Source organism: Pholcus phalangioides, unplaced genomic scaffold (genome assembly GCF_987345545.1).
Source record: "Pholcus phalangioides strain wild (caught in Gottingen) unplaced genomic scaffold, Ppha-v1.0 ptg000013l_1, whole genome shotgun sequence".
NCBI lineage: Eukaryota > Metazoa > Arthropoda > Arachnida > Araneae > Pholcidae > Pholcus > Pholcus phalangioides.
In genome coordinates, this window is record NW_028301606.1 from 38,343,992 (window position 1) to 38,358,855 (window position 14,864).

Genomic DNA, 14,864 nt, shown 5'->3' on the forward strand with positions numbered 1-14,864 from the left:
CAACTTTATTGCATTTGACAATTTTTTTTGACGACATAAAATATTTTTATGAATACAATATGATCAGCCTAGATATTTATCATGCTGTATCGATTCTTTGTCCTAAAGCAGAATATGCCAAAAACTGTGATATACGCCACAAAACAATCACAGGAAGAACTTCAGAAGAAACTCTTCTGCATAGAAAACACTAAAGGAATCTCTACCGCAGCATATTTTCAGTCAGCTGAGAGATCGTTGCACAACCATGCAAAATATTTTGCTCTTCGGGGCTTTTCTACAGGAACAACTTCTGCGTGCAGGATGTTGTGCACCCCAGGCATACAATGGAAAAGAAACCCAAAGCTAAATGATAACGATTGAGAAGATCAAATGGAATGAGTTTATTTACACATAAAACATTGTGAACATCCATATTTTTGGTGAGGGGAAAAAAAACACAAATAAAATCAATAAATTCAAAAAGACGGATGCAATCACAAAACACGACAGGATAAAAGATAAAAAATTCACGATCTCAACAAACTTTCTTCCATCTTACTTCTATGAGGGAACGTATCACGGATAATATGACAAAATCACCATTCACTACAACGTCCATCACAACAACCATGGTCACAAGCAGTTGAAAACAAATATTTGAAAGAAAAAAAAATTTATAACGAAAACAAATCTCTTCGGCTTTGCTGGAATTTAAAACATCCAGTATTTATTTTTTTAGAGAAACCTGCAAATAAATGGAAAAAAAAGTCTATCATTACACATTCATAAAAAATAATGAATTCATTAAATTCATTAGAATTCATTAAATTCATTAAATTCATTAGAATTCATTAAATTCATTAGAATTCATTAAATTCATTAGAATTCATTAAATTATGAATTCATTAAATTCATTAGTAAATAACTGAAATAAATATCTTCCAAAAAACGAGTATAAAAAGTGAATAAAGAATTCTTGAGTTGTGGTCAGTTAATATCTGTAATGAACAGAAAACGAGACATCTCTCTCATAGGTGTGCACATTTACTTATTTAAATAAATAAAGAGTAATTAAAATAACTTATATGAATGCTACTTGAAATCTTGAAAAAATAAGGTTTAATATAAATCAACACAATAATTTTAATGTTGTCATCATTAATATAATATTCCCAAAGCAGAATGTGCCGAAATCTGCGATGTACGTCGCAGAACAATTTGGAAGAATTTTAAGAAAAAGTGCAAAAAACACTATTACATGTAAGGGGATTTTTACAGCAGAACATTTCCAGTCAGCCGAGGGCTTGTCGCAGAACAGTACTAAACATTCTGTTTTGGGGTATAATATTTTGAAAAGGGAAATGACAAATCCTAGACACTGTCACTAAAACAAAATTAGTATCTGTGCCTCAATTTTTCTATGCACGGAGTCTGAAGACAACACTACTTTTTGGGATTTATGCCACCATGACTACCAACATGGAAAAAGATCACAGAATCCCAGAAAAGGGCAAAAAATATTTTTTTACCTTCTTTCGCAAAAAATAATTACGTTCTATACAAGGGCTGGGCAAATCCCATGTGCCAGATCATCGTGGCGACTAAAAAAAATTGGTATCTGCACCTAAAATTTTCTTTGTGCAGTTAGTGAACTGCAGGCTGAGAGCAGCGCAAAATGTTTGGAATTTATAGCAGCATATCTGCAAACATGAAAAAAGCATTATGCCCTGAAAAAGTCTAAAGAAACATTATTTTTGATCATTTTCTTTGGGTAAAAAAAAATTGGCACCTAAAAAAATTGTTCTGGCACCTTTTTTTGCTATTTGTGTATATAACCCTGTTCCACACCCAAATTTTTTTTTTCGGATTTGGTCAACTCTGTTAGAGAGAACCGTTTTGAGCTAGGCTGTGAAGCAAGGCAATTTAATTTTTATGAATAAAATATGATCTTAAATTCGCAATGTTGCTTTTTTTCTTTTTTGTAAACCTTTAATCATTATTTCGAAAATGGAATGCGCTCTGACATTAACTGACATGCACATTACATCAACCAGAACAGAAGAAAAAGGGAATTCTTCAAAACATTGCATTCCCACTCACATATAAATTAAAATTTCGATATGACATACATATCAAACATTCCCACTGTGGTCTATTCGCCAATGCATGATATGCTAAACACTCACATGCTGATTACAATGAATAGTGGATCTTTATTCAAAATTAATCAAGCCCACAGAGCAAGAAAAAAATATATATATGGCTTCAACACAAAAATAATTGACAATAACAATGCATGCCACGAAACTGAGCAGACCCAATTTCTCCATTTGCGAGATACATTTTTAGACATGCAACATACACTTTAGTAGTTTTTTTACACATTATTTCCAAATTTGATACTTGAATTATTTATTCAAAACATTATTATAGCAAGGTGCACAACTAGCTTCACTGAAGTTTGAATGTCATAAATTAGTGAGGAAGAAAATGACCTAGTTTAAATGATATTGGTCAAGATCATTTAAAAATCTTCTCCATTTCAAATAAAACATGATGAGTGTTCGATCATTATTGTTAAATTATTTGAAATATTCTCAAAGTCAGATGCAGGATCACACGATGAGGGAAAAAACTCTACAACTCTTTGTAAAAAGACACTGCTACAAAATTTTCCTTGCCCATTTTCAAACAATAAAAGCTCATTTTACTGATCAATCATCGATAAAATTTGCCTCAGAAACTTTCGCTCCTCAGTACTACGCTCGTACAGTGCGTAGTGTGTGATTCACTCCTCAGTGTACTTTTGCTCCACCAACTACGACAAGAAACAATATTATCTTTAAAATTCAACGTATCACCTGTGGTGTAGAAAAGTTCTTTAAATGCCTTGTATTAATGCAAAAACGCCAGTACCTTTGCTCTTTACACAATACACCTAATTTAATTATGCACTTTTAATTATAACACCTCTCTAACATACTCATAATGGGAGGGAAAAAGCCCTGAAATGATCTAATTTCACGGTCTCAAATTCAAAATCAACAAAACCAATCACCAAGTTGCTACATAATATCAATACTATTCATGAATCAGAGCAACATACAGTGCCCGAGAGTTGTAGATCATTCTTCAAATGTCCTAACTTCTAGAAATAAATATTCATGACTATCCATGACACAAACGCACCAAACACTCACAATTATTTTGAAACCAAGTATAAAAAGTTGATGCAATTATGGACATTAAAGAAAAGGGAAAATAGTCTGAACTTCCTTGCACTTAAAAAAAAAAAAAGCAAAAGAGGAAAATTACCGTATACACCATCCGTCGCCCTAAAAAAACCTGTTTGGTCCTCCAAACATGGGGTGGCCCATTGGCGGTGGCGCAGAAAATGGAAGAGGTGGTCCCCTAGGCCTCCCCAGCCACACATAGGGAGTTTCTGGTTGAGGGGGTGCTTCCCATCTTGGTATGAGAGGGCGCCATTGACCAGGGGCCTCAGGTGGCCTAACATCCTCGGGCGGAGAAATCCATGGTGAAGACCGCTCAAAGTTCCATCGTGGCTCATCCATACGAGGAGAGTTTCTGCCATCAGGGATACGAGACTTGTAATGCCGCTCATCAACCATTTCTAGCGGCTTCCACTGCCCTCTAGGATTTTCATTAGGGTGAGGACCCCTCGGCATTGCATGAGTTTCTGGGGCTGGAAAAGCTTCATGTCTTCTGTTACTTGGATGTTGACTTACAAGCTTGTTTCTTCCATGAATCTCTTCATCATGGAAGTCAGGGACGACTTCCAATTTTCTATCTTCCAAGTAACTGTCTTCCTCATGCTTCGCCTCTTCTAACGGCCTCTTGACAGCTCTGCGTTCTCTTATCTGCTTTTCCAAATCTTCTTTTTCTTTTTTTAATTTTTCATGCTCGATTCTTTGCTTCTCCCTTTCTAATTCCAATCGCTCATTCTCGAGACGCATCTCTTCAAGTTTCAGTTTTTCCCATTCACGATCAAAACCTCTACTATTGTTCCGTCTCTCAGGTGATCGACGATGGTGATAATCCCTGTGATGCCGTCTTCTATCTTCATACTTCAAGTCATGTTTGTCATAAAGGTAGCGCCTGTTTCTTCTATAATCCTCTTCTTCCAAAAGTCTTCTTCGTCTCTCTCTACTCCGACTTCTTGATCTTCTAAACCTCCTTTCCCTAGGATGGTAACGGGAGTGATATTTTTCTCTTGAATGAGACCTCTTCTCAATATGCTTTTCTTTACTCAGTTCTTTGTTATGTAGTTTTGAATCTTCTTTTTTGCCATTGCCAGATTCTTTTGACTCAATTTCTACTACAACAGCTATATCACCTTCTGAGATGGCAGTTCCACTTGTTTCTCCAACCACCAATTTTTCAGCATTTTTCTCAGCCTCACTAATTTCTCCTTTCTTCTGCGCTTCTGTTTCCACAGGTGCATTCTCATTAATCTCGTCAGAGGAACTCTTCTTTACAGTTTCAACAGAATTCTCCCCATGAATGACTTTTTTCTTCATCGAAGCTCCAAAATCGCACATTGTTTTCTCAACTGATAGAATCTTTCCGTGCAATTCGGCATGATTCAAACGTTCGACACAAGCTGTCGCTTCTTCACTAGAAGACATCATGACAAATCCATAAAAATGAGAATATGGGGTCTTAGAATTTGTTACTATTTTGGCACCTAACACTTTACCACATTTCGAGAATAGGGTTTTCAAATCTACTGCTCTGGTTTTTTCTGACAATCCTCTGACCCATAAGTTCTTGAGCGACTCTGTTACTTTTTCTACAGCTCCCTGATCCTTATCGCTATCCAAGACATTTTTAGGGCTCTCAAGTGTTGAATTAGGATTTTCAACAGATTGTAATGCGTTTTTTGCATCACAATTGACATCTGAAATTATGCTGTCAGAATCTGAGCCTGAAACTTTGTCTTTGGAATTTGTGCCTGGAACTTTGCCTCCAGAATCAGGCATTTCTTGTTTTGCAATTAATGATTCGGGTTCTTCTTGTTTTTCAGGTTCTTTGACTACACCAGTGTTTGACGAAAAATTGGTTTCTTTTACTTCAGACTGTATTTTTTCTTTACCCGTTTGTTTTTCACTGCTGCTAGCAGCCATGCTCCGTTTTCGCTTAATTTCAAAACTCTTGTTCCTATCTTCAATTAATATCAAGTTGTGTCCTGGACAATAAAGAAAAATCATATGATGATTAAGCATTAATTTGTATCTTTTTAAGATAAATAATAAAACAACTCAAGAATAAAGGCAAGTGAACCCCCTTTAAATCAAGCGAAACATCTTCATTCTGAAAACCAGTTATGACATGAACCAAATAATTCTCCATCCAACATTAAATGAATATCGTTCAAATCCCGTCAAACTTTCGGCAGAACAAGCTGGGCAGACTGCACATATAAAAGAACTCTATGAGCCCTCTTTCAACTTTCCTTCCGCACAATCATTCATACGAACCCGAATCCATTTCAATAAAAAAAATAAATTGAATAATTGAATAAGTATTTAAATTTTTTTAGTGTTATTTGGTCCTTGACCAGCAACTAATAAAAAAAAGCATGTTAATAATACTGAACTTATGATAACTAAAATTAGTTTGTTGCATTTAAGCGACATTAAAATATTTTGATACATACTAAGAAAATGATTTTTTATTATATTAGGATTCTGCCTCTTCTTCAGCTGATGACACCAGAGCCATTCGTCTCTGTATCATTCCATTTTTGTCATTGCACATTGCATGAGCTTGCAAACTAAATTTGGTAGGCAATTCTTTGCTGCTAGTCTCTGGTGTTTTTTTTCACACAACATAGGTTATGACTTGGTTCTTCCACATTTGATGTAACAAAATGTCATTATGCAATTCAAAGATTCAAACTTTTGTGATTTTCTTAACATTTTCTGGAGTTTCTTTTGGCTTCTATACTTTTCTTTTTTTTCAAGTATTTGTGTCTCCTATCAATTTTCATAATGTTGCAAAATCCCTCAATATTCCATTCAATTAACACATAATTTTCATAAACCAATTTCATACTTCACACATTTCTATTCTCTTAACATGGCAACACTAGAGAAAACTATTTTTAAAAAGCATTCATTAAAAAAGAAATTTATAACCATTTCGATTACTACATTTAATGCATCTATAGTTCACCCTTTACGAAAAAAAATACACAATCGGACCCACATATAACAAAGTCTGGAAAAAAAAACCCAGTAAAACTCATTATATTCACACTGGTTTGAAAAATTTCGTGTATAAGCAAGATAAAACATTTTATATGCATGATAGACATTTTTAAATAATCTGAGCATTCTTGGGTAGGAATAAATAGCCTCAATCGTTTATTCCTATGTAATGAGGTTTTCTATAGAGATGGGATGAATATTTGGCCCTTTTGCCGAACATTTGGTTCCGCCAAATAATCCCTTTCTGTAAGAGAGGCTATGTCGTGTGAATTTGTAGGATAAAGAAAACAAACTGAAAATAGAATCCTACAGCAATACGGTGGAGGTGAGCATAAATTACACAATTTAGTCAACTGAAGGATGTACCAAGACAAGAAATTTATTGAGCTATTGAAAGAGGCAAAAACATTTGAAGAGGAAAAATAAGAAGATAAGTAGTAAATTTTATGATGCATTACTAATTGACAGTAAATGATGGTTGACATTTTCTTGATTAGATGTTAAATTGTGACAAGTGTTGAAAAAAAGATTTTAAGCAATATTAAAATAAAATACAGCAGAATGTGGTTAATGCGAACTTGATTAATTTGAATTTTGGATGATTCTAACTTTTACAAACCCTCCTTGAGTTTTCTAGGCTATATAATTTAATGTTAAATTTCTTGTTTAATATAAATGTTATGGATAATTCAAAGTTGGAGGGGAAAAAAATATGATTTTTCTATCAGCAAATTTAGTTCGGAAAAATTCTAAAAATCACAGATTGTTTTATTTGGCCAAGTTGTTAAACAACAAATTTTTAAAACAAAAGCTTTGAATATTCTGTTTTTCTCTATTCTTTTTATGATAAATTAATGTCTGTTTTGATCTTGTTCAGTTGCAGCGCATCGAGAATGTGTACCACTTGATACCAGTTATGTTGTTCAACCTATGGATCAAGGTCCACCATTCTCAAAATCTGAATATTTTTATAGTCAAAGTACAAATTATAATACATTAATGGAAGTATATTTCATTGATTGCATAAGCATTACAAGCAAAGATTTGAAAACAGTATCATAACCAATTATCATGAATTGTTCCCGTAAATAAGGCTTTAAGCATGGTAAAGAAATTCTGCAGTGATGTTGATTAACAGTAGCTAAGATCAATTATTATAATTAAAATTTGGGACAGTTTCGTAACTGAGATAAAATTTTAATCATTTATAACTATTATTCTCCCCTCCCATGTGAATGTTGATGATTGAGTTGCAATTTGTAGCCTTTTTTAGGGTCCAGGCTAGATTAATTAGATATATCAAATTTTGGATAAATTGAACTTTTTTCCAGTGACTTTGGCCTTTGAATTAACGAAATTTGACTGTATATCATTGTTAAATTTGATTGCATCATGACAATAAAAATCTTTCAATCACTACGGTTTTTAATACTCATTTAAATAATAAATTGCATAATCAAAATTTGATATCACTCAAAATTACCAATAATTTCATTTTCAATTAAAAACACCAATTTTATTTATAATTTTGATTAATTTTAAGAAAATCATATTTAGCCAAAACATCAGCCAAATATTCGGTATTCGGCCAAATTACTATTTGTTCTATCCCTTGTTTTCTGCAAACAAAATATAATTTAACAGAGAAAAGTAAAAAAAAGGCAAAATAGGATTTTACGGTACCCAAAACAGTCCTACCAGAATGTCTTCCAAGTAAAGAAACAAGACATTATCAGTTGCAAAAAGATGAATTTACAGATGGATAAGACAATTTAAATAAGACTAAAAAGAAATTTGTGACCATTCCATGGTTGAAAATTTGTTATAGACATACTTTGCTGAAATCTGTGTTCGTTATAAGCAATCAAACTACCATAGATTAAGGAATACAAGATTCACGGGACACGGGGAAAACTTAACGCTATATGTAAAATTTTATAATATCCATGTTCGTTATAAGTGAGTCCAACTGTATTATCCCTTCATTTTTTGGGGGGGGATAACATGCTTGAGTTGGGGAGAGAAGAGCGACCTTCAAATTCAAAGTGGAAGGTCTGAGAAAAATTAATGCGTTTATACACGTATTTTATAAATATCATAACTATATAATATGTCATAGGCAATAGAATATAATATAAGATGTTATTCTACATTTTGTCTGGGCTACTTCTTTGACTTTACTATGAATCAAATGAACCTGTGGGGTCAGCTGGCATCACAATGAAAAATGTTGCAGCCGACAATGTACAGGTATGGGCAGCATAAAAAAAAGTGGCTTAGCGGAAATGAGTGATGCTTCAAAATGAATTGGACAACAATCTAACAAGACATTGTGGTGGTGTGATGCTGTATTGTCCAGTGGTGTGGTGTTGAACTTTGCGAGTTGAGTGCGTCCCGGAAGAGATGTTTGTGGACATAAGTGATAATGACATGCCGAAATTATTACTACGTGGTGGTTATGACGATGATGAAACTGAGTGAGTGACGCATGGTTTTTCTTCTTTCATTGAGTGTTTGCTCGTGTTGGTGTTTGCAGAGAAACCCTATGTGTAAGATCTAGTTTTTAGTTTGTTTTTCGGGGGTTAGGGATCATTCAAGTATTACGTCATCATCGATGGGGGGAGGGGGTTTCCGATTTGCTGACTTTTGATGATAAGGGGAGAGGGGGGTTTTGATAATGCTTACGTCATCAACCACCATTCATGAAAATATGAGTTAGGATTCAGAGGGGCAGAGCTGATGACAAAATTTTGCTGACAAGGGGGGTGGGGGTGGGGTCAGCGTTTTGCTGACTTATGCTGACAGGGGGGAGGGGGGGTCAAAATGGCTAAAAATTTGCTTACGTAATAATTGAACAGCCCCTTATCATTGTTTTGTTCTATTGTTGGTTCCACAATTCTGGGTAACTTGCATAATGGCGGGTACAGGTAAGAGAGGTGGTGTCGGAAATGAAATAGGGGATGACAAAGATATGAATGAATGAACACCAGAACTTTACCACTGGACTTATCCTTTGCTTAGATCTCTTCCAGTCGGCATCAAAGATATGTAAGAATTTGATGGAAATATGGGGGACAGAACCATTGTGTCTATTGAGGAGACAATGGAACAGATAGAGCGAGGGAACGTGATTCGGAAGTCCGAATACTGGAGCTAAAAATTAAGTTACAAAAAGAGCAAAATGTGGATCGGGAGATGGAAGTGGAGCTAGAAAAACTCAGAATGGAGCGATTGGGTAAAGAATCATTCATGGAAAATCCATCTGGCTCTGGCACTAACACAGCGGAGAGAAAAGTTGATATGGTGGGCCAAGGCTAATTAAGGAATCATCGAAAAGGTGTCCCAAGAGTCTGATTGAGGTAATAGGATTTTTTGAAACCTTGGAAAGAAATTTTTTGACATTTTGTGTGCCAGAAGAGTTAAAGAGCAAAGTGTTACTCTGTTTATTGGAAGCAGAATTAGTGAATCATGTTTACGGAAAATTGGATAGTGAAGAGGTAATAAATTTTAATTTGGTTAAAAAAAAGATTTTCGAAGAACTGAGAGTTTTTCCAGAAAACTTAAGACAGGACTTTAATTCTTTATGGAAGCTGAATCATGAACCTTTTCCTAGTTTGCCATGAAAATAAAATGATATTTGCGATATTACATAGAGAGTAGGCGTGAAGAAACTTTGTGGAAGACCTTAACACAGTTGTTAACTGCCAACAAGTTGAAGGATTGTCTACAACCAGAGGTTAGGTCACACATATTACAATAGGAAGGGCAGGAAGCCCATGAAATTGTGAAAAAAGCCGATATTTTCACTAATTCAATTTAATCCACAAATGTTATAGCGCAATTCCTAAACAACCATTTTCTAATAACAAAAATTTCAAATCTACATTCACTCCTAAAAATCAATTAGAAAAATGTTACTTTTGTAATTTCAAAGTGCATATTGCGAGCTTTTGTTCTAAGACAAAAATGAGTGCAAAAGGGGGTATGGCAGAGGAAGAGAGGATATTCAAGGGATGACTTGGCTGCTAGGGGTAGTGTTGACTTGAGAAAAATGGATCTCTCGCTCAAGGCTGAAGATATTCCTATGACGCTGAAGAATGTTGTAGTAGCGAATGCGGAAAGGGGAGGTAGAGCTCAGATTGGACACCATTGCTGACATCACTTGTATTTGTAAAGGATTGTTAGGGGAGGAAAAAGAACCAGTAAAAGGTTTTTTTCTGCTTACATGGTACCTTTGGAGACAGTATAAGGGTACCTTTGAAAGATCTAAAGTTGAGAATAGCTGAAAGAGAGCTACATTCAGGAAACAATGGAATAGAGACGACATGCGCTATTGCCCCAAAGCTAAATAGGGAGAGTATTCTGTCTCTGGGAAATATCAATGCATTGGCTATACGACACGTAGAAATTTTTCCATCATTTGAGGGGACATTGACGTCGGTCAAGTAACAACGCATTCAAAGAAAAGAGGTGGTGACCAATTTAGAGGAAGTTTTTTTTACCACCTACGGAGAAACTGCAGGAAGAAGAGATGCCAATGGGTGGATCTGATTGTAACAGGAACAAGATGGTTTAGGGCCGATAAACCTGCATGCAAATTCAAGAAATCGGAGAGAGAACATTTGAAAGAAGAACGGGAGACGATAGTTTAAAGGAAACTTTTCAGATGGCTGATAGAGAGAAAGGAGGTTTTATTGCTGTAGATGGTTATCTATACCAGTGTTTCTCAAAGCTTTCTGAACACAAGGACCAGTAAAATGTCTGAAATAATTCAACGAACCACTTGCATCCTGTATTAAGGGACATTTCTCTATTTTTAGTGGTTCTGAATTTCTTATTATACATTTGTCAAGTTTTTTCAATTATGTTTATTTGAATTTATAATGTTCACTAAAATCGTTAGTAAATACTGTATTCATAACATGATAATTTTGGGTATTAATACAAATATCCATCTCGAACTTTTTTTCCTCAAATTTTTCAGCATATTTTAAACTACAATAGGGGATTTTGCTGACTTATGGCAATGTTTTTAAAGACAATTGGCAACATCCCATATTTTACAGTAATTTGGTCATTTAAACGTTTTATTCGTAAAATTTTTGCTTGCTTTGATTTGTAGCTATCTTTTATTCCCCACCCTTCATCCCTTTTTCCAGTAATTAGCAAATTTGCTGTAAATAGCATTTTTGGGCTGCAAATTAGAGATATCCCGTATTTAGAATTGCAATTTCTTCTTTTTTTTAAACTTGAATTATCAAATCTGTCAGACCACCTATGGCATTGTCGAGGACCATAGGTTGAGAAACGCTGATCTATACCATCATGAATGTGTGCAGGATACTATAATTTGTCAACTGGTTTTGCCGATGAATCAAAGAAAGAGTTTTAGAGGTAGCGCATAAGGCTGTTTTTGTTGATCATTACAGATTCTGAAAAACCTTGGGAAGAACAAAACATTCTTTTTTTTGGCCTGGGATGAAGGCAGAAGTCGGGGATTACTGTGATCCCTCACTTGATCCGAATTTATGGAGTCTGTTAGCACACGCACACACATTTTCAGAGCTCATTTTTATTTATTAATTATATGTTGTATCGTATATAGTTATCGTTTTCCCCAATATGACATTTGGAATTTGTTCTCAGGATTACACATGGACTCTCTCAAGTGTTACACATTCTAATTATTTTTTTACATATAGTAGCCATTATAATTAAAATTTAATCACACAATGTGTTTTTATGAATCCAGAGATTGTTTTCGACCAAACCTAGAGTGGTTTTTCAATTTTTTTGCGCTGATTGATGTAGTAAAGAATGTTTTTTTCTTTTTTAATCTCAATCCCCCTAATGTTATTTTGTTGTCCATTTTCCATCTTTCATTTTTTCATCCCTTTCTTGGTGATGTGTTACAGATTTTTTTTCTTCGGCATGAAAGACCTCTAAAAGCATGATTAAGTTTCACTCTTGGCGAGCTCTCGTCATGCTTTTGGATGTCTTTTCACACCAAAGAAAAAGAAATCGCCAAAAGGAATTATACTATAGGTGCTCCGCTGAATCGAGCGGATTGTTTGATCTAGAATTATCAAGCTTTACACAAATATTTAATGCAGTAACATTGTTCAAGTTTTCCCTATTTTGTTGGAAACAAAAAATCTGACGGCTGCTATGTTAAACCGTACAAAGCAGGAAAAATGTCAAGCATGCCTCTCTAGCTTCATTGGTTTGAGCATGAACAATTACGGCCGCATACTTTATGAAAAAAACCTCCAACTGTAGAAAAACGCAACAAATTTTAGAACATTTCAAACACCTATTTAACCAGAGTAAGCTCAATACTCTCTGTAATATTAACACTCACTATGATATAGGGCAGAGGTCTTCAACCTTTTTCTAGAGCACAAAATCAAACACTATCATCGAGCACTCTGGGTGCTTCCGGGAGCACAGTGCTGCTTGTGAGCAATAGGTTGAAGATGCCGGATACAAGCAGCACCTCCTAGAGATAGGCCTCCCCAGTCTGCTTGTGACGTCAGTAAGTAGTCCATTTTCCCTCAGAATATTCAGGGGAAAAAATTCCCTGCTTGGGCCAGTATCGTTGTTGTGAGGAAAAGAAATTAGGCTCAGAATTAGTGATTTCTATGCCCCACATCCAATCACTACGCAGTATTTGTGAGCGCCGATGTGATGGTGGAGTGGTGATAGTGACGGACTTGCATCGCAAGGATCTGGGCTTGAAACCCCCCCCCCCCGTCATGAAGACCGTCATAATGGGGCTCTGAGTTGCCGTATTTTTTAACATCTTTTCAGTTTTCGCTGGGCGATACCAGATGGCGCTGGCTTCGACAAACAGGGTTTTTTTTGTTCACGTTTTTTCAAAACAGCCGTTGTTCCATTTCCAGCGCGTCTCTTGGATTATTATTCCTCCCTTCTGTAGCTCAAGTCATTTGGATTATTATCTGGTCAGGTTGTATCATACCGTTTTATCAATTCATTCTATTTATTACTTAATCATCTATTGCCATGCCTTCTGTCTTATCGGTTTATTAAAATGAACCTACAGAATTTTTCATGCCCGGATCTGTTTATTATTACAAAAATGGTCCAGATGTAATTTTTTTAAACTGATATTTTTTCTATATTTATGCTTGGTGATTTCTATTATGTTTTGCATGGCGATGATTTTTTTTTTTTTGGCGTCCGTAGTGTCTGATGGCCTTGGCAGCGAGTCGCCAAGGGCGTCAGACATGTTCGGCGCCAAAAATCGCCAAGTGGCGGACCAGCTGTTCCGTTGGTTTCCTGTAGTTCCCAACTTTGAGGCGCAAATGCGAGCTGATCTCTCCATTAAAAAGTCTCGCCACTGAGTACAACGATAAATCATTCAATCATTACGCTTCACTCATAGTTATAAAAACTGTTGGCAGATGGCAGCACTAAACATGAGCATTACACAGAAACAAACTTCACGCCAGCTTTCACTACACGTATACGCACATTCCAACATGTACCAATTCATTACAGGTTCCGCAGAGGAATATGGGCGAGGTGCATGTCTGGTGTAGTAGTGAGCCAATTTTGTGAGTTAATTCATTAATTAGTTTAAAAGTTTGCCAGTATTTGTGAGCCAATCAGGAAGATTCTACACAAAATAACAAATGAAATAGGATGTTATGTTTCAAAATGTGGCAATGCTAGGTAGTCGGAATGGCATTTATGGCAAACAGTGCAGAGGCCTTCCATCTCTAGGGGGGTGCTGATACAAGACCATCTTAAGTCATGTGGGGCTCCTGGACAAAGCAATGTTCTGGTCCCTCTACCTTACTGGAAGTATAACAGCCTACCAATTCACATAACTAGTTTAGTTATGTGATCCCTACCAACTGAGGGCATCCAAGTAGGCCCATCAGATAAGACAGCCCTGCAATCATGCGGCTTTCCCACTGGGTATAACTTTGAGCTGTACGCATCTCGCATTACAAAGGGTTTGGAAGGATATATTCCTCGGATAGAAGTAAAATAGGCAACTCATTATGATATTCGAGCCGAGATCTTATAATTGGATAAATATCACGGAGAGCATCCCGAATTTCGTCGCAGCACTTATGATACACACACCAACGCAATTCGCACTTGTTATGGTGGATGAAGGAAACAATTAACGGACATAGACGGTCAAACCTCACCTTTGAACTCAGATCACGTGCATCAACTCTTTCTCACATGTATCGGCAGCTTGACCTACCTCGTCGTAATTAATTAAAGCGTCTAATTCGTATCATAATCACGATTCGTCAAACAAAATTCAAGCATATTGTGCAAGCGCAGGGTCAGGCTTAACTCGCTTGTTGCCAAAATACGCTTGAAAACCTCACCAGCAGAGTTGCCTCAAAAAATTTGCCCAGTTGCCTAAAATATTCCACCGAAATATGGTCAGCTACGTGCTAATGAAATTTGAAGTAAAATTATCGCTTTTGCTGCCATCTATCAGGCAATTTGAAAACTTCAATAATGCGTCACAAACAGGAGAAAAGAAGGGCTCGTGCTGCTATCTATTACTGGAAGAGGAAACAAAAAACTCTTTAGTAGTATTATTTCTGAACCATATATGCAGCAAATTACTGGGGTGTAGCCAGAAATTTCGTTCGGGGGGGG

The 14,864-nt window shown here is 35.9% G+C and overlaps 1 protein-coding gene across 1 annotated transcript; it reads right to left on the bottom strand.

Moving 5' to 3' along the window:
* Positions 1–368: 368 nt before the first annotated feature.
* Positions 369–14,574, bottom strand: LOC149079081 (uncharacterized). Its single transcript, XM_089241366.1, has 3 exons — positions 14,396–14,574; positions 3,298–5,188; positions 369–727 (listed from the first exon to the last, which is right to left on the bottom strand). The coding sequence occupies exon 2, from the start codon at positions 5,124–5,126 to the stop codon at positions 3,318–3,320; it is 1,809 nt and encodes a 602-aa protein (XP_089097492.1). The 5' UTR covers positions 5,127–5,188; positions 14,396–14,574; the 3' UTR covers positions 369–727; positions 3,298–3,317.
* Between the last annotated feature and the right edge of the window lie 290 nt (positions 14,575–14,864).

What these genes read in the sequence shown, in the direction of transcription:
- LOC149079081 (XM_089241366.1), bottom strand. Translation starts at nt 5,126, where the DNA reads ATGGCTGCTAGCAGCAGTGAAAAACAAACGGGTAAAGAAAAAATACAG.